Source organism: Lolium rigidum, chromosome 2 (assembly GCF_022539505.1).
Source record: "Lolium rigidum isolate FL_2022 chromosome 2, APGP_CSIRO_Lrig_0.1, whole genome shotgun sequence".
NCBI lineage: Eukaryota > Viridiplantae > Streptophyta > Magnoliopsida > Poales > Poaceae > Lolium > Lolium rigidum.
The window spans coordinates 205,117,332-205,136,682 of NC_061509.1; the positions used below are offsets into that span (position 1 = coordinate 205,117,332).

The 19,351-nt window shown below is 47.0% G+C and overlaps 2 protein-coding genes and 1 pseudogene across 3 annotated transcripts; 1 reads left to right on the forward strand and 2 right to left on the reverse strand.

The window, feature by feature from the left end:
* Positions 1 to 388: 388 nt before the first annotated feature.
* LOC124688002 lies at positions 389 to 3,521 on the forward strand (annotated as a pseudogene).
* A 682-nt stretch (positions 3,522 to 4,203) lies between these two features.
* LOC124692864 (succinate--CoA ligase [ADP-forming] subunit beta, mitochondrial) lies at positions 4,204 to 9,620 on the reverse strand. The gene is given in 13 exon segments (XM_047226298.1): positions 4,204 to 4,472; positions 4,570 to 4,641; positions 5,137 to 5,259; positions 5,411 to 5,575; positions 5,764 to 5,898; positions 5,988 to 6,140; positions 6,295 to 6,369; positions 7,133 to 7,210; positions 7,788 to 7,852; positions 8,452 to 8,563; positions 9,250 to 9,309; positions 9,311 to 9,361; positions 9,481 to 9,620. Coding segments are annotated over 13 exon segments (1,269 nt in total). The 5' UTR covers positions 9,583 to 9,620; the 3' UTR covers positions 4,204 to 4,394.
* Positions 9,621 to 10,812: 1,192 nt separating this feature from the next.
* Positions 10,813 to 16,107, reverse strand: LOC124692865 (GTP 3',8-cyclase, mitochondrial). Of its 2 annotated transcripts, none has more exons than XM_047226299.1 (7): positions 15,687 to 16,106; positions 14,794 to 15,399; positions 14,493 to 14,660; positions 14,171 to 14,362; positions 13,588 to 13,656; positions 13,127 to 13,211; positions 10,813 to 11,144 (listed from the first exon to the last, which is right to left on the reverse strand). In XM_047226299.1, exons 1-6 carry the CDS (start codon positions 16,035 to 16,037, stop codon positions 13,128 to 13,130), a joined length of 1,470 nt encoding a protein of 489 aa, XP_047082255.1. In that variant the 5' UTR covers positions 16,038 to 16,106; the 3' UTR covers positions 10,813 to 11,144; position 13,127. The 2 variants fall into 2 exon arrangements, with proteins under 2 accessions (XP_047082255.1, XP_047082256.1); XM_047226300.1 differs by lacking the exon at positions 10,813 to 11,144 and adding an exon at positions 11,196 to 11,396 and having other exon boundaries at positions 15,687 to 16,107.
* Between the last annotated feature and the right edge of the window lie 3,244 nt (positions 16,108 to 19,351).

Sequence of the window (19,351 nt, forward strand, 5' to 3'; positions counted from 1 at the left end):
AACTCTCCGTTTTCCTGTTGCAACGTCCGTGGAGCATCCATCCGTGCGCGTGCATGTCCAGCGCACGAGCGACACCGCGTCCTGCCGTGCGGCGGCACGGCACCCTCTCCACGGCCGCCGCGCGCCGGCCAGCCGACGATGTTTGCTGCCTCCACCATTCTAGATTCAGTTCAGTTTGGTACTCTGCATCTCTGATTCAGTTAACATAGGACGGTAAAAGGAAAAAAGTTATACCGGGATGGCTCTGAAATCCCTCATCCCTTCCGTGCAACAATGTAATCAGTGGCCGGCTGGCCGCCCATCCGTCACCATCCATCCCGTCCATCCTACAGTATTTTAAAGCCTCAGTACGCTCCACACTGCGCTTGTCCATTACCACAGCCTCGCAGCTACTCTCCAGTGAGGAAGAAACCAGAGAGACGCCATGGGAGAGGACAAGGAGCAGAGGAGGCGGGGCCACCCTCTCCTGCGGGGAGGAGGCGCGAGGACGGAGCCCTACACGCACGGCTTCTCCGCCACCCAGATGCTGGCGCTCACGGCGGCCTGCGGCGCGCTGGTGCCGTCGCTGCCGCCCGACGGCGGCCACAGCAAGGCCGTCCGGGACTTCTTCCTCGCCTCCGCCGCCGACCCGCCCATCCCGGACGAGGTTAGCAGCGGTTGCCGACTTCCTGAAACGATACCAAATGGCAAATATGCTAACTAACCAACTAACTCTGTGCTCAGGTGGCGCAGCTGATGTCGGCAATGTGCCTCCGGGAGGCGCAGGCGCTGGTGCGGACGCTGCTGTGGCTGCTCGGCACGCGGCTGGGCACGCTGGCACTGTGTGGAACGCGGTGCCTGTCGCCCCGGTTCCCGTTCGTGCGGAGGTTCGCGGAGATGCCGGTGGAGCGGCGGGAGGACGCGCTGCGGCGGTGGAGCCGGGAGACGATGTTTCCGCCGCTGCGCCTCTTCTTCCTCCTCCTCAAGGTCTTCTGCCTCTACGTCTTCTACTCCCTGGTAAGCCAGCCCGGCCGGCTACTCACCAGGCAAGAACTGCTACTGTACGCGCGTCTCACTCATCCGCTGCAGGTCAATTACGTTCCAAAGTCGGAAGATTAGTTTATCATGTGCATGACAAGAGCAGCGTAGTACTTCATAGTACTCCTACTCATGTATACTCATGTGGTTGCAGTACTGTACTGTACGATTTTGGTGTACACACCGGACGGGCGGCAAACACAATAATGGCCGCACACACCGGACGGGCTAGGGCCTGCGGGCGTAGGGGTAGTGTGCTGTCAAACTTGCAACATCAGCCACGGGTTGTTGATGATAGTCTGACGAAACACCACATGCATATATGTCCATTTGTCGGATCATCACAGTGGCCTCGTCAAACTTGCACCATCAGTCGATTCATTAGTGCTCCACAATAGACTGTGGTGATCGAAGACTTGAAGCACAACACACTGAAAACATTCCATCAAAAGGGGAAGAACAGGGAGAAGTTTCCGAGACTTGACGCCACTTAATTTCTTGTTGGGTTTCCCCAATTTCCCCACCAAAAGTCTTGACCGCGACTTTCTCTCCAATAATTGTTCACTACTAACTATGATAATTCCAATCTGGCCCGTACTAGGAGGCACGATAGCAGTACTAGATTTTAAGCTGAAAACGTCAGCAACCAGCTCTGACAGTGGTGTTTCATTCCCGCAGACCGACGAGAACTCGGAGAATCCGCACTGGCAAGCAATCGGATACAGCCCGCCTACCGACGACGACGCTTGCACGGAAGAAGAAGAGCAAGCAAAGTCAACCAAGCGGCCACTGGACGACGGCGTGATCGAGACCGTCCACCACACGGATGCGTCCCTCGCGGCTTCGCTCGCCGAAAAGGGCCTCACAGTGACCGATGACGCGGCGCCGGACGTGTGCAGGGTCGAGTGCGACGTGGCCATCGTCGGCTCGGGCTGCGGCGGGGGCGTGGCCGCCGCGGTGCTGGCGGCGGCAGGGCACAAGGTGGTGGTCGTGGAGAAGGGGAGCTACTTCACGGCGCGGGACTACACGTCCATCGAGGGCCCGTCGATGAGCCAGCTGTACGAGCGCGGCGGGTTCGTGAGCACGCTCAGTGGCAGCGGGCTGCTCCTGGCCGGCTCCACCGTCGGCGGGGGCTCGGCCGTGAACTGGTCGGCCTGCATCAAGACGCCCGACAGCGTGCGCGGGGAGTGGGCGGGCGAGCATGGGATCCCGCTCTTCTCCAGCCCGGATTACACCGCGGCGATGGACGCGGTGTTCAGGCGGCTCGGCGTCACGTCGGGCTGCGAGGAGGAAGGGCTCCAGAACAAGGTGCTCCGCATGGGGTGCGAGAAGCTGGGGTACAAGGTGGAGCCGGTGGCCAGGAACTCGTCGGAGGGCCACTTCTGCGGCAGCTGCGGGTACGGCTGCCGCACCGGGGACAAGCGCGGCACGGACACGACGTGGCTGGTCGACGCGGTGGCCCACGGCGCGGTGATCTTGACCGGGTGCAAGGCCGAGAAACTTCTGTTCAGCGATACCTCCATGAAGAAGAGGTGTGTCGGCGTGGTGGCGGCGAGCTCCAACCCGAAGATCGCGAGGAAGCTGGAGGTGCGCGCCAAGGTGACCGTCTCCGCGTGCGGCTCGCTGCTCACGCCGGTGCTCCTGCGCGGGCAGCGGGCTCAAGAACCCGCACATCGGAAAGAACCTGCACCTCCACCCGATCGCCATGGCGTGGGGCTACTTCCCGCCGGACACGCCAATCCCAGAGCTTCAGAAGGGCAAGATGTACGAGGGCGGCATCATCACGTCGCTGCACAAGGTGGAAGCCGAGCGACGGCCTGCCGCACCGGGCCATCCTCGAGACGCCGCTGATGGGCGTGGCCGGGCGCGGGGACGCAGTTCCCCTGGGTGTCCGGGCGGGACATGAAGGAGCGGATGCTCAAGTACGGCCGGACGGTGCACATCTTCTCGCTGGTCAGGGACCGCGGGTCGGGGACGGTGCACGGCGAGCGGCGGATCGCGTACCACATGGACCCGGCGGACAGGGAGAACCAGCGGGAGGGCCTGCGGCGCGCGCTGCGCGTCCTGGTGGCCGCCGGCGCGACGGAGGTCGGCACGCACCGGAGCGACGGGCAGAGGCTGAAGTGCGAGGGGGCATCCGAGAAGGCGCTCGAGGAGTTCCTGGATGGCGTGACGGTGGTGCGCGGGCCGCAGTCCAAGAGCGAGACGTGGAGCCTGTGCTGCACGGCGCACCAGATGGGAAGCTGCAGGATGGGCGCCACGGCCGAGGACGGCGCCGTCGACGCGCGTGGCGAGAGCTGGGAGGCGGAGCGGCTCTACGTGTGCGACGGCAGCGTCCTGCCGAGCGCGGTGGGCGTCAACCCCATGATCACCATACAGTCCGTGGCATACTGCCTCGCCACCGGCATCGCGGAGCAACTGAAATGCGATCTGTCCTCCGGGAAGAACTAGTACAGATGAATTGTTGCAGCATGTACGTCGAATAATAAGTTCAGGTAGTGTTTGTGATAGTACAAATGATAACCTTCGCCAGTATGGTTCTCCTGAATTTCCATGAAATTGCTCAATTGTTTTATCAGTGTACTGTGTACAAGGTAAAATTACGAAGTGTTATCAACTCAGATTGGTCTAAGCATGTTCGGCATGCTTCATGTTAAACAGAATAGGGGGCAGGCATTCTTGGAGTGGCGATACTCGCGTGCCCGCTGTAATCGCTACCTGATACGTAGAACTAGGTGATTCAACCGGTTGGTACAGTGTAGCACGGTTTACATGAATGGGCTGACGATATGCTACTATGCTGCTACCCGTGCCAATGGTGCCAGCATGCCATAACCACCAGAACGAGACCACACCCATGTGTTGCTGCTGCTGGACCACGTACGGATCATAATCTGTACAGCTCATGTGAAGGCCAGACCATTTAGGCATGAAGCCGCTGCGCAAGCGACGAACAGGCAGAATTTTAGGATTTACCTTGATCAAAAGGTAGATCCCTCAATCAACCAAGAGCCGTGGAAACATGTTGCAGTTCGATAATAATCTATAGTCACCAAGCAAAATCCCAGGTTTATATAATTAGAGCAGCTTAGGCTGCCTACTTAATATGCAAGTTCCAGATAGACCGGGCATTCGAAGCATAAGACACTATGGTGATCAGGGCAAAACAAGAAATCCTATTTGAACTTGAGAAAACAATGGCTGCCCATATTTGTGCCCACATAGATTTATTAACACAGGTCACAAGTTCAAAGGTAAACTCAAAAGCGGAATCACTCCACTTCAAAAAAATGCATTTCAAGATTTCGGCCTGCGAAATCAGTAAGAGCATCACTTTAGAAATAGGAACTTTAGACTGATATGCTACATATCATTAATCATTTGGCATATGCTTTTACGGCTTTCTCAGCTGCGTCATCAAGATCCTCTGCAGTGATCAATGTCAATCCACTTTCCTGCAACCAGAGCAGAGCAACCAGTCAAGACTCGCACATGGAAGATTAAAGGCAAAGGAAACATGACTCAGGTAACTCTGATCACCAAAGCTCTTACCTTAAGAATCCTCTTCCCTTGGTCAACGTTGGTGCCTTCTAGCCGGACAACAACAGGGACCTTAAGATCAACCTGATAACCAAAGTAAACAAAAAAATGTAAGAATAAGCAACAGGCAAAGTATATATAATGATGCATTAATCAGCTAGAAAATAACAAGTATTATCGTCACATTCCTATGGAACAATAACATGCTACAGGACCACACCCAAGTACAGGGGAGTACTTTGTTGATGAAATGTCACCAATACTTAAAATAACAAGGAAACAATATTTTCCAAACATATAGCAGGTCGCACCAAACTATTTCATAACAAGACCAACCTACAGTGTATGCACAATACTTATCATACAACATAATCCTAACGTAGAGCAGAAGATTGAAAAGAAAATTTATGTAAAGGAGTTAAAGTCCTGAAATGTGATGCAAATATGCAATTGTATGTAAATGAGTTTGGCAAAAGGCTCCCCGTAGAATGGGTGAACAATAATTTTACTAAAGTGGGCTGTCAGGAAGTGGAACTACAATATGGTGCATTCCTTCAATAAAAAAAACTTGATGGTTACCTGTTTAGCTGCATTTACTATTCCACTTGCTATCACGTCACATTTCATAATACCTCCAAAAATGTTCACTAGAATTGCCTTCACTCTGTCATCTGAAGTCAATATCTTAAAAGCTTCAACAACCTGAACAGAAATTTCAGAAAAATGGTTACACTTACGCATTTGCTGACAACATAATGTGCAAAACCAAAATTTCACATGGATTTAACAGAATTTATACATTTCACCCAAGACCTTAATTAGAAACAGACTATGAATTGCACTTCATTTATACCTGTCCCTCTGACGCACTCCCACCAACGTCGAGAAAATTGGCAGGTGTACCACCATGCAACTTGATAATATCCATCGTAGCCATTGCTAATCCTGCACCATTCACCATGCAACCAATCTCTCCATCAAGCCCGATATAGTTCAAATCTGCTTTAGCAGCGGCCACCTGTCAAGTTAGTGAAGATGAATATCTTCATCAGTTGTGATTGCTCTTACATTTGTAAGAGAAATATAATCAACAAAAGTACTCCTCCAAAAGAAGGGTTAGAGGCTTTAAAAAAGGAAGAGAGAACAGTTTCACAGAGAACTGAACAGGAGAATAAGTACTGATGGAAATGGCAACACATCGTTTACCTCTCTGGGGTCTTCCTGTGTTGTATCACGCAGTGCAAATATTTCTTTCTGCCTAAATGCAGCATTATCATCAAAGTTCAACTTTGCATCAGCAGCAACTAGCTTTTTGTCAGCTGTCTCAGCAAGAGGATTGATCTACCCACATAAGATGTCAAAATTAGTCATAAGAATGCCAAAGGCAGGATGGATCATCGCAAACAAGAAACCACTTCCAACTGCAGTACCTCCAGCATTGTGCAGTCACTCTTGCAGAAAAGTTCATATAGCTTCTTAATCTGTTCTATGGAAGATTGTCTGTCTGCTGTCTTTGGTGCAAGACCATCAACAACTTTTCCTGCATCCTCATCAGTGATTCCCTTGAATACGTCAACAGGAACCTGGTAATACAACAAATTGAATTTAAATGTATATGTAAAGTAGCAGATTATAACGCTAAAAACTCTGATATGACAAGTGAATCTGCTACTCAAGATAGGTAGTTAGGTACACATTGATCTTAAAAAGAAGTTGAAGACAGAAGAAGTAGATAACCTTAATGATCATATCAGGGTACTTCTCTGCAAGATCTTCAATGCTCGTTCCTCCCTTGCTGCAAGCTATAATGAGCTGAAAAAAAATGAACATTAGCAATCACCATGAGAAAAAATCTCACATCACTAATCTCTCTCATTAGATCAGGGCAGAATGCATATTAACTACTAGTTTAATCGATAAATTAAAGTACATGGTTTAGAAAAGTTAAGTGTTGGCCACACAGGCTAGAAAAAAATTAATAAGTGTCCATAACAACTAATAACACCCAAGGACTTGGTTGCATCACCCCAAATGTTTTGTTCATACCGCTGCATAGCCGAGGACGTTTAATCCGTACCAGAAAGTTGTTTAATGCTACATCCACTAATTGTACAACTTAATGCATAGTGAGTTACTAATGCGACAGACCGTTATTACATGAGTAAATATTAATGTGAAGGTTTATTAGATCATGGTATTTATGGAAATGGAAAAATGATCCACAAAAATAAATACTTTAATCAATTTAAAATGATTGTGTTAACTTGCTAGATCAGGTAAAGAGCAAAGATAAATTCATTATTCTCATTAAAATATTATCCACATTTTGATTGTATGCATATTCATGTATAGAATCTTATAAAATTATCATGGATCAGGAATTCAGGATCAGCATCCTAAACAAATCCGGAATGAAAACAATCCAGAAAACCATGTAGTAGCAAGGACTAAGAGCTGTTAACTTTGGCACTTATACATGACAAAGTTTGTAATATAGACTGCACTGATTTATAAAAAAATGGCTGGGCAATGAAAATGACAAAAAAAAAAGGCTGGTAAGTGGTCAGTGACATACTGGACCAGCAGTCTGCCTATCAAGGGTGATGGCAAAGTACATCTCATTAACAAGTGACATTTTCTCACATAAGTAGACCTGTCAAAGAGAGCAGAAAAAATATCAGTAGTTAAAAATATTTCAGTGACACAAGCAAACAACATAACCACATGACGAAAATGTTATTCAAATATATTTTACCTGAAAAAGTTGAACTGCATATGTACTATGTTACTAAAAACAACTCGATAACATATGTTTTAAATTAACAAGGGGAGGGGGGAGAACTATTGTCATTGCACGGCGCCATAAATAGGCTAGGCACAGTGCTCTGCCCGTCAACTGTGTTTTATTAATATTTCTTACTTCATGAAAGTACATAGACCAAAGAGCAGTGTATCTGAGGTTATTGGTGCATACAGCATACAGCATACCTCTAATACTTCTAGATACTACTTAGGTGCGTATGGAGACTATGGAAGATTGGAAGCTACAACTTGATTGCTGAAGAGTAAAGAAAATATCTACAGCCCTAATTCTTGCAAAGCTACACATGGCAACTGAAACCGTGGACAGAACAACATAGTCGTGTAAAAGAAAAAAAGAACAGCAAACCAATCACATCAAATAAAGAAATAGAGATGCAGAAGATTTAATAAGATTGGCAAAAACTAACCTTGCCCACAACCTTCCCCTGTGGACCAGTTTGTTTCGTTACCAGAACCTGGTTAAGCATTTTAGCTGCAGACGAGTCAGTACAAATACTCCATAGTGAAATAACATGCACAACCAACTCGACGTAGCTACAATTTAGTTAACCGACTCTGAAGAAAATGCTAAATGACAGCACTATATGCCACTACAAATCCAATGGATGCATCATAAATGACAGCACTACATGCAGCTAGAAATCCAATGGATGCAAGTTCAATTGGAAAAGCACATTCATTCTGAACCAGAACATTAAATAACGAACCACTTGGAGCTGCCAACAAAGGTGTGGATAGAACCTATCTATCCAAGAAAAAACACCTACAACAGATCAGTTTAACTAAATCTGAATGTGATTATCAATGTCACCTCATACTAGTAGCGAGTTTAAGTTGCAATTTTCGCTGTGACAACTGATAAATTTGATGCCAACAGTTAGACACAACCAACAAAATGAACGCATTTCAATTTTTTCATGTGCTGTATACCATAAAATTGGCCTCGTGGATCAAATTTCTAGTTTAGTCCAGGCAAGAGTAATAGATACTTGGAAACACAATAGCTTCAAAAACTGACAACATGAACCTGCATATAGTATATAATGTAAACCATCTCTCTCAAAGAGTTACCTGCTAGGCTTTCAGCCTCCTCAGCCTTAACAATATGAACGCCGCCCTGCAGTCCACTTTTGAAAGTTCCCAATCCACGGCCACCAGCGAGGATTTGGCTTTTCACAACTATCTGCAACAGGGTCATCTGTTAGACACGATTGAACTACGAACAACAACAGCACCCGAAATATTGTGAGGATGAGAATGTGCAATATTTAATATTCGGAGAGCACTGCACGGACTAAACCATCTGCTGACAAGATATTAAACACAGCTACACAAGTATTCAAATACTTAGAAGAAAGTGTGCCATTGTCTCAGTTATTAACACTGTTCTTGAAGAAAATAGAGGTTATTATCAGAAGTCATAAAGGTTGCAGGAATTCAAATGCCCAAACAGCGTTATAATTACATTAGCAACTATAGCTATGAGCCCGTGACACGACTGGTGACTCTATTTGCAGGGCCGTGAAGTGGCTTTTCTCACGTAAGCGATATAATTTTTGGCACAAGAGAATATAATACGATCAGTAGTATGAATTGCCGGAATGAAGCAATCAGAATTCGCAGACACTATGGCAAACCAATAGCCTCCTCTTCAAAATAAATATATCCCACATTACAGCACCATTACCAAACCTACATTTATACCAACCCAATCCTGATTCAACATTAATTCGCGGTAGATTAGATCCGCTAACACAATTTAATAGCATCACAAAAGTGCCAGAGCACAAGCCTCGCATTCGCACAAGAGTGAAACATAACAAGGACACAGAAAAAACAACAGATTAGTAGCCTAAAAGGTAGCATCACCTCTTTCTCACTGGGGAAGACGTTCTTCAGAACCTCCTTGACCTCCTGCACGGAGCCCGACCACCGCGCCCTTGGGCACGTTGATCCCGAACTTCCCCATCAAGTCCGCGCCCTGCGACATCCACAGATGCCACGCCGCCAGGAACCCTAGCTCGTGTCAGACCGGCCTCCCAGATCGAAAAATCAAGCGAATCCGCAACAGATGCGAAAATGGAGGGGCGGGATCTGCACCTGGTACTCGTGGATGTTGAGGCGGCGGAGCTGCTGGTGCTGCCATTTGCCGCCGACGGAGAGGGCGCGGGACGCCAGCCTCCCGAGCGATCCGCGAACCATGGCTGCTGCGGCGGCGGCTCCGATCCGGAAACCCTACAGGCGTGGAGAAGGATGGCACGGGTGCTCTTCCTCTTTGCGGTTCGGTTTCGATTTTAGGCTCTCTTTCCCCTTTTCTTTTCTTTCTTGCGGAAGGGTGCGGCTGCGCCGGGCAGATGGACTAGTTCACGTAGGAGGGAGCGCTGATTTAGGATCGCGGATGGTTGACTGACATGTAGGTCCGTGTTTTGTGGGACACACATGTCATTTGCCTGGGACAAAATTAGTGTGCTTTTTCTAGGGTGAAAATGAAAAGGCGTTGCTCTGTTTCGACTGGTTTTTTAGGGTACTCTGTTTCGACTGTTGAATGGGCCAACCAGCCCAGTTCGTCGGGCAGTATGTAGCATGGGCCGGCGAAATGAGATGTCTGGTCATCGCCCATCCCCAATTCTTCATGTGTTCCCAACTTTAATCTTCAGCACCTAGTCTAGAAAAGCATTAATCTTCAGACTTAAATCAGACTAGCTCAACTCGTCAACGACTTCATCTTTTTAGTAGTTGTCAAAAAAACAAAAAGGACTCCATGGTGTTTGTAACCATAAAAGGACTTCATGTTTGTTTTAGTACGCTTCACTGTATGAGGGAAACTTCTACGTGTGGATATTGTAGGATTCTTTCTTCAGGAGGAAATCCATGAGGGAATTGTTCTATCATCCCCGTTGTTCTTAGGGGAGATCAATGTGCAAACAAGGGGCAAAAGACATACATACATCCCCTTAAAAGATAGATACAGTAAACATGTTGATTACTTGCGCACCAAATTGTATACTGGAAACCATTGCCATTTCTACTTGGCAGGCAGGCATGTTAGGTTCTGTGAGAAACAAGTTGATTTTCTACCAGGCGAATGCATTCCACCAAGTCTGACCGCCATAATTTTTCTGTCATATAAGCAGGAGTCAGCTTTTCTCTTCTGCTTAAAAATGTCAAAGGGAAATTTCGGTAATTTTCCTCTTGCGTTTCAGGATTTGTCGCATGTTCGGATTCTCAAAGTTTTAGGAGTTACAAAGTACAGATTCTTTAGTTGACTACTTGCTTGAGCTAATCCACACTGAAAAAAGGTTAATCTGGTCTCAGCTGATAGATATTTTCTTGCTCTCTGTCTATTGCTCTTCCTTTCATTCATGCATGAAACTGAGTGACAAATAGTTGCCTACGTTCTGGGAAGTGGCAGCTCAAAAAACTGGTCTATGGTGGCATACAATCAATTTCTTCATTCCATAATACTAATACATTACAACATGAATATTATACAACTTAGCAACAGTTCAATTTGAGAAGGATACATTGTACAACATAAACAGTTCAGTCTGTGGTATGTGTTGTCAAAAGTACAAACATGTCAAGACTGAACGGTGTGAGGTTCTCAAATGATGTTTCGCAAGTACAGGACTGCATTTTGACAACTGTATCTGACTTCTGGGTTGCCTCTTTCCGGAGCTAAATGTGTAACATTTGTCAAGAAACAACAGCAATAACACTTTTTCTTAGTTGCGCGCAGCTGAGAAGGAACTCGGGCACTGATCCTGGTAAGAGAAAAGTGAAAGGTAAGGGCGAGTACCAATGGGTCTCTATACAGTCATACAATATTGCCAGTTTCAGTTTTGCATACTGCATCTAACATTTGTGAGGAATAAGTGCCAAATAAGTAATAGCAAGGTTTTGAAACCATACTTTTATAAAAGCACTGGGAAGAATTCATGGTATGTTCCTTCGTGAGCTAACAATACTACAAGACCATGAGTCAAAATGATTCACTTGCGGGCTTCCCTAGGTTCCTAATAAAGAAGAAAAAATCACAACAACTCTAGTTCATGATTAACAGGGAAGTAGCATTTTGGTGGTGTTGGAGTAAAAAGAAATGCAGCTCCAGTTCTGTACCACAAGTTAAAGAAACAGAATAGAATTTAGAATATCTTTACTATTAGTTTTGGATCGGTTGTGGTCGTACGTGATAAAACCATCGTACGTCAAAAAGACCATAATCGCTAAAAAAACCAGTATCACTTATCGCTAAAAAACCGGTTATCGTACGTCAAAGGATATGTGCCCGTGTTGGAGTCCAGCACGTTAATCTATTCTTACCAAGTCGTGCTAGCTGTGGGCTTCAGGCGATCCTGGCAAACGCTCCCGTGAAAGTTGGATCGATCGTGGCCCAGCTGTCCGTGTAGTACAAGGACTGGATCGATTCTCGACATCGCTGTTATCAGAGAAAGTTAGTTCAACCGTGTAGAACCAAGCGCCGGAACCCACGATGATCATTCTTGTGCCCTTGCAACGGCCGGAAGGGTTCGTGAGATCAACCCTCAGCAGCCTTTGAGTTTTGCAAATTACGGCATGTATTTAGGTAAGTGTTCAGCATGGTTTTAATTGCTTTATTGATTTGACCGTTGGCGAAACCTTCGCCAAGTTCACAACTTAGCAGCGTCTCCTGATCGGAGTATCATCAGGCAGTAAAATTCTTGTTTGTCACTTATTGTTAGTACCAATGTGTGCGGCGTCGTGTTTTTCAGTTCTGGCGTAGCTGAACCTTATTCCTCAACCAGAATTTGCAATTATGTATGTTAGGATGGGCATCAATTGGGAGCTACCATTCGTCAAGGAAGAAACTAGGCATTCTAGCGGGCAACAAGCTGCATGTACGTGCTTTAGTTCATTTCTTAAAAAAGTTATCAATTTATTACAATCAACGGTGACGGAAACACACACACCCATGCGTCTTATGCGTGCATACACACACGCATGAGTGTTTTTGACACCGTTCATTTTGCGTTGAGATTTGAATAAAACGAGAAAAGAGAAAGCTACTTTTCCATCAACCAAGGCGAGCGTGAATCTCGATAAAAATCAACGGTGGCGGAAACACCCACACCTATGTGTGTGTGCAAAATTCATTCTCAATATATTGTTCAGTTTATAAAACATATCTATATCTTTGAATTTAATTATTCTAATCTTACAGTTTATGGTATTTGTGTATATTTATGCCATAGCAACACACGGGCATTAAAATATTTCTCATAATGCAGTGACTTATATTTTATTTAAAAGCGCTATATATGGGTTTTTTATGCATAGCCAGCCATGCAATTTTTTTTTGTTTCTTCCATTGTACAGGCATCATGCAAAGTCAGTCATTTTCAACATTGTTATAACTTTAAATATACCAATTTATAGTATTATGAGTAGAAAAATTTCAACACGAAATTTAAATGTTCTTATGTGAGAAGGTTTAGAAGCCTTTTAAATATGCCAACTTACAATATTATGAGTACACAAATTTCCACATGAAATTTACATGTTCTTATGTGAGCAGGTTCAGAACCATTTGATGTGCGCGAGATGAAGTTCTATTTAGGTCAGCCCTAGCAACGCACGGGTATTTTTGCTAGTCCTAGATAGTCTAAGAAGCAGCCGTGAATTATTTGTGTTTGAACTCCAAGAAAATGAACAGTTAAAGTTACCGCTAATCCTTTCATCAAGGGTAGAGAAAGTTCCTAGAGGATACCTTAGCCACCAATATGTATCATTGGTCTATTTGCTGTCTTGGCAATATCAAACATCCCAGCATGTTTAGCTTTTTTCCTTTTAACCTGCCAAATGGAGGTGGCTATTGAGATTCAGATCATTCGGTTAGTAAAGAAACATATGAGGATTTCCCGAACAAAGAACATAATGCCAACGAACATATTCGATGTTTGGAACATGAAATGGAAGTCAAAGTGAACATTTTACTGTCTGCTTTTGCGCGTGTGGTAGGTTGGGGAAGGGTGGGGGACTCAATTATCTTTATGTGCAAAGGAATGGTACATGTAACAAAGAAACAGTACTAAAAAGAACTTTTGGTACTCTACTTCAATGAAATGAGTGGTGAAAATTGTCAATGCAAGTTCAATATTTGACAAACAGAAAAACAAAATGTATAACTCTTTCATATAAGAGATGGCAACCAAGTATCTCTCCACGTACCGCAGCACTAATTATTTCCTTCAGTCCAGCATCATCAATACCAGAATGAATAGGCTCTCTCAGGCTCACCTGTAGAAGTCATGACACTTGCATTCATTTCTGTTTTATTTACATAAAAAGGAAAACTGTAGTACCTATATGAAATTGGATGCTCACATATTGACAGTGATTAGCTTATGCATATTTTACCCAAAATCAGTAGTTAAATGTTGACTGCTTACAGAATAAGAAATACAGTACACCAGAAATTTTAACATCTGAACTGAACATGTTATTTTCTAATATGCAGGATGGCTCAGAAAAAGGAAGGCAAATTTTCATCGCAACTGTTAAGACATTTGGATGGCATTAATATTACTTCCGTTTGATGCAGAAACCAGTACAATTCAGGAAAATTACTGGGACCAGGAACTATTTGGTTTACTGACCTCTTAATTAATTACTGAGTTTGTTCATTAAACCCTGACAGAGTAGTGCTATTAGCAAATTTCTAGAGTGAAAATTATAAGAAAAACACATCCATGGAGAACATGCACATGACAATAAAAATCAAAACATTGACAAAGCAAGCAGATCAACATACCTCTGAGGGCCCAAATAAGCATACTTTGAAGTTGCCATCCGCCAGTAGTCGCAATCTATTGCAGCCAGCACAAAAATGTTCTGTCATTGATGTAATAAATGAAATTGTTCCAACATGCCCATCAATCTTGAAATTCTTTGCAGTGTCTGAAGGGTGGTCTTTAAGTCTCTCTACGCCTTCAAAATGTTGACGCTGATATTAAAGAGCACGTAAGTAAATTATTTTTAGCTTACATAATAAATATACAACAGAAATATGTCAAAGCTACATGTTGGAGGATGAATACAATGGTGTCAAGGTTAACTTCAGATGTGGTACTTACCACTTTATCCAGTATTTCCGCATAAGGGACCAGCTTCTTGACATTCCAAACATTACCATCAAATGGCATGAACTCGATAAATCTAACATTAATAGGTTTGTGTCTGGTCAATTCAACAAAATCACAGATTTCATCATCATTCATTCCACGCATGACAACACAATTAATCTGGCAACATAAAAAAAGGATGACGTCAAATATCTCAACAAACCCTATGTACTGTATTAACTGAATATATATCTGTATGTTGTAAATGATATTCTAAAAGAAATGACTGGAAAAAATTAGCAGAACTACATACCTTCACGGGGTCATATCCAAGTTCTATGGCAGTATCTATTGATTCCATGACCTTTGAGTGCCCTTTACGCCTCGTCATGAATTCAAACTTTGCAGGGACCAATGTGTCCAAGCTAATATTTAAAGCGTTAAGACCACACTCTTTCAGTCTTGGAAGCTTCTTGGAAAGAACGATCCCATTAGTAGTCATTGCAAGAGTTTTCAGTCCCTTCAGGCTAGAAAGATGTAAACAAATGTCTTCAAGATCTTTTCTAACGGTTGGTTCTCCACCAGTTAATCGGATCTTGTCCACACCAGAAGCAACAAAAAGACTGGCAACTCGAATTAGCTCATCATGTGACAGAAGGTCTGACTTTGGTGTGAGCTCGACTCCTTCAGCAGGCATACAGTATTGACATCTCAGATTACAGCGCTCAGTCAATGAGATTCTTAAGTAATTGTGAAACCTCCCAAATGAATCGACAAGCATATCTGACGTCGGTGTTTCCACCGGTAGAGCTTCTGGCTTGGTAGCACAAGAAGTCGCATATGTACTGGAGCAACTACGGCTATAAGTTGAAGAGGGAGTCCTGGTCAAACTTTGGAGTCCTACACTCACGGTATCAAACTGCAAAATATGGTGAACTGTTATACAGGCACACAAATGCTGATGTAGAAAGAGAAAATTGAAAATTATATCCAAAAGCTGCTACACTGCGTCACTGTTAAAGAAAAGCTAATCTCAGTACGAGTTCTGTGCCAAGATACAGAATGAATTTGCTACATACTAGCTATTGCAACCAATACTCCAACAAGGCAACAACCGTTAGTATTAAATCCCAAACAATACTACTACATGCTAGTAAGATGTTAGTACAAAAGAAGAAAAGCTATGATGAACTCAGAATTGCTCACCGGAGAACCAAAGCTGTCCCCAATCCGACCTCGGCCAAGCACCTCGCCAGTGAAGCGGAGGGGGCGAGCAGAGGAGAGGCCGCGAACTTGTTGTAGCAGCGGCTGTGGACGAGGCAAAAACGAGGATGAACGGGGGAGGGGGCAGGGGGCAGGAGTAGCCGGTGGCGGGGCGGTGGGGAAGCAGCTCGACGGCGTCAATCGCGTCGCCGGTGAGCCCCATGGCTCCCTCTCCCTCGCAACTCGACCTGAGGTGGGGAAGGGGGAGACGGCCTGGGAGGTCGGCGCTCGCCGGGACGCGGAGAGGAGGCGACGGCGGAGACTCGAGGTCACATGGGAGGCGGCGGGCTGCATCGGGGCTGATTCTTCAACTGGCTGGTGGGGTCAACTCAATTGTACGGAGGATGGAGTGAGCTGATTCCAATTTTCTTTCAACTTCACATGCCTGCCTAGGCCCTAGGGACGTTGCCGGATGCTGGGCACCTACTTTTGGTGTTTGGTGTTTGGTGTCGTGAGAGGTCGCCAGACACAGGGCAGGTGTTGGACGGCACAGTCGGCAAAACTTTTCAGTAGGGATTACAGCAGTGGTAAGAGCATCTCTACCTCTACCGGTAGTTCTCAAATAGACGTCGGTGCAGTATCTTTTATTTGGGGATACTGTTTCCACACCGACGGCTCCAAACCGGCGGCCCCAATATATTTAGAAAATTAAATTGAAATTTTGAAAACGATAGTCATACGAAATTTGTACAAATTTAATGCCAATTTAAACTAAAAAACTAAAAAAAAACATCTAGCGGCGCTGGGAGTCGAGGGCGCTGAAGTCCAGGTTGTCGCCGCTTGATGACCCGAAGGACCAGCTGTCGACGTCGTCGGCCTCCTCCTCGTCGACCTTCTTCTCCTTTGGCACCGGCAGCTCGGATGGTCCGGCGAGGTCGACGTAGTTAGCGTCGTGGTCCCTGGCGGACCACACCGCCGCCTGCCGCGGGTCGATCGCGATATGCCGGTAGTCTTCGTCGACGGACAATGTACTGTAGGGCGGGGAACTCCTCCTCATCGCCGTCACCGTGGAGGGCCGCCTGCGCCTCGGCCTCCTTCTCCCACCATTGCTTCTTCGCTGACGGAAGTGGTAGCGAGGCGTCCTCCTCCTTGACGCGGGAGCGGCGGCCCGACCCCGTCGTCCGACGAGCCGGAGCGGAGGATGCGCGCCTCGCCTTGTCGCGGATGACGACACCTGCGGAAGGAGGCGCGGGCGCAGCCGAGCGCGTGCACGCGACGGCAGACGACGATCCGGTGCGCGAGCTTCCGGACGCCGCAATCCTTCCCGGCGCCCTTTGCAGGGTCGGCGCCGGCGCCATGTTCGCCGCCTACAGGAAGTACACCGGCTCCCGTTGCCCGCGGACGCGCGGACGCAAGCCGTACTGGCGGAGCGTGTCATCGACGTCGCGGTCGTACCACCAGGCACGGCGGCCGACGTTGTTGAAGCGGCCGCCCGAGCGGTTGTTCGTCCGCGCGAGCTCGACGACGCGCTCGTCTTCGAAACGTCGTACCCTGGCAGGGCTGCCGAGGGCGTTGCTCGGCAGGCTCCTCTCCTCCAACGTCATCTGGCCCCGCTGTTCCCTGGCGAGGGCCCGCGTCTGTGGTCCTAGCGGTGGCGGCGGCACGGCGAAGCCACCGTTGGAGACGTGCCAGCCGTGCGGCAACTTGTACTGTACTGGCACGGGGATGTGGTGCCAGTACAGAACGTCGGCCTCGTCAAAGGTCAGCTGCGTCGAGCGGAGCACGCCGCCGCTGCTGTCGTCGGCCTGGTCGTTGTGCGCCATCATCGACGGGGTGCGTGGGAGGTTCGCGCGGAGGTGGGCGGCGGCGGCTAGGGTTGGACGGCGGGGAAAAGCGAGAAGTGCGCGCCGGTGGGGTTTTAAGGGAGGCGGCGGACGCGCATTGAAGGCGTGTGGGTAAGGTAGGTGGACACTGCGTGGCCAGTCGCCGCCCTCGCCGTTTAGGTTTCCGCGCGGGAGGCCATAAACGTTGATGACCAACCTCCCCGCGTCGTTTTCGATGCGAACCGTCGCGTCCTCTCGCTTCAAGGCGCCCCCACCTGTGAAAACTGTTGTTCCCGAGGCGTCGGCGCGCCCGATTCACGCCCTTGGCGAAGGGGCCGGCACGGAGTTGCCAGCAAATCTATTGGGCTCGAAAAATAGCCAGCGCCATTTCGGGCGCACCGGTGCGAGCCCATTTTCGCTCCCGGCCCCCAAAACTCTTTCGGGCCCGCCGGTGGAGATGCTCTAAACTGGCCTTTACCTAAAAAAATTTGAACACGAGCGGCATACACAACTAGTTGCTCCATGTAAAAAAGTCGGCACGCAGTGGTATCCGAGGCATCTTCGCTTGGGGAACTAGTGCTTCCATTAAAGACTGCGACCGACCTCCTCCCGGTCATTAGAATTTGACAAAGTCAACACTAGGAATTGAATTCAAATTTCAACACAAACTTTTGTAAGGGTATTTTACCCTCATCCATTATTTTGGTAACAATGACACCGTAGCTAGAGTAATCGACTAATACATACCTACAAGATTATTCTTAGGTATTAGTCTAACAGGCATAATGGTGTAACAATGGAACAAGAAGGTGAAGGGAGACCCCCCACTTCGATGAAAAGGGGAACACCGGTTTTCCTCAGGCCGGCGCCTGGTCCGGCGGCACCGGGTGCTGCACCGGCCGGTCTGGCGCAGACCGTCTCTAGCGTCGGTGCACACCGGGCGCATTCCAGAGACTCAGCAGGGCTTGCCCGGCTACGGCCCGGCTGACGAGGGATTAACTCGTCAATGCCTATAGATTGTATACTTAGGGTTTCGTAAGAAGTAGAGGGCAAGTTGATCTCGAAGGTTTCAGCCGACAAAGGTGCATGACTAAAGGTATCTTAGGGCGCGTCCGCCGCGATAAAAACTCTGAATGATGTAACTCGAAAGAGATTACGAAGGTAAGACCCCAGGATCTATCATGTGTGGCGTGGCATCGCACCCGAATGCTCTCTCCCACTTTATCTGTATCAGCAGATGCAAAGAAAAATCCTAACTGACGCGTTAGGTACTCGATAAAACACAGCTAGGATTCGATTCACGATAAGTCCTTAAGCGACGTGTGTCGAATACGCTAGTATCCCGAGTTCGAGTCCATAGACTTGAGCTTGAAGTAGGTTTATGCGGGTTTGCCACAAGAGTAGTTAACTGGTACCTAATCCGTCAGATCAACCAGCCCCATTTACCATCATCCCTGTACAAAATAGACATTGAGCCAAATATTCATTATGATGTGAAAGTTTTATAAACATGCGACTCAGTTTTACGATAGAGATTTTACTCGACTCTTTGATTCAAGCAAAATCTCGGGGGCTACTGACATAGGTATACCGAATAGGCATGCCAAATAAAGCTCCTGGGTTATCTGGAGAAGACGTGAAGTCCACGACCCAAAGCTTTTGGAGGCCCAAAAGCGAGAGAACTTTGGATAAGGAAAGTGGAGTTGTAATAGGAATATTGTAGCAACATAGGAAAGGCTCAATACGCCTCTCGCAGTTTGTAACTTATAGGGCACGAAAAGCCTCGGCTCCACCTCCTGTACAAAGGGGAGCCGAGGGAAAAGCAAGGGATCGAATATATTGTCA

Excerpts from the sequence above, each read along its gene's own strand:
- LOC124692865 (XM_047226299.1), bottom strand. The coding sequence starts at position 16,037 with ATGCAGCCCGCCGCCTCCCATGTGACCTCGAGTCTCCGCCGTCGCCTC. Across the intron at positions 14,661-14,793 it reads TTGGATATGACCCCGTGAAG|ATTAATTGTGTTGTCATGCG; the intron begins GTATGTAGTTCT and ends TTATGTTGCCAG. Across the intron at positions 14,363-14,492 it reads CGGAAATACTGGATAAAGTG|CGTCAACATTTTGAAGGCGT; the intron begins GTAAGTACCACA and ends CTTTAATATCAG.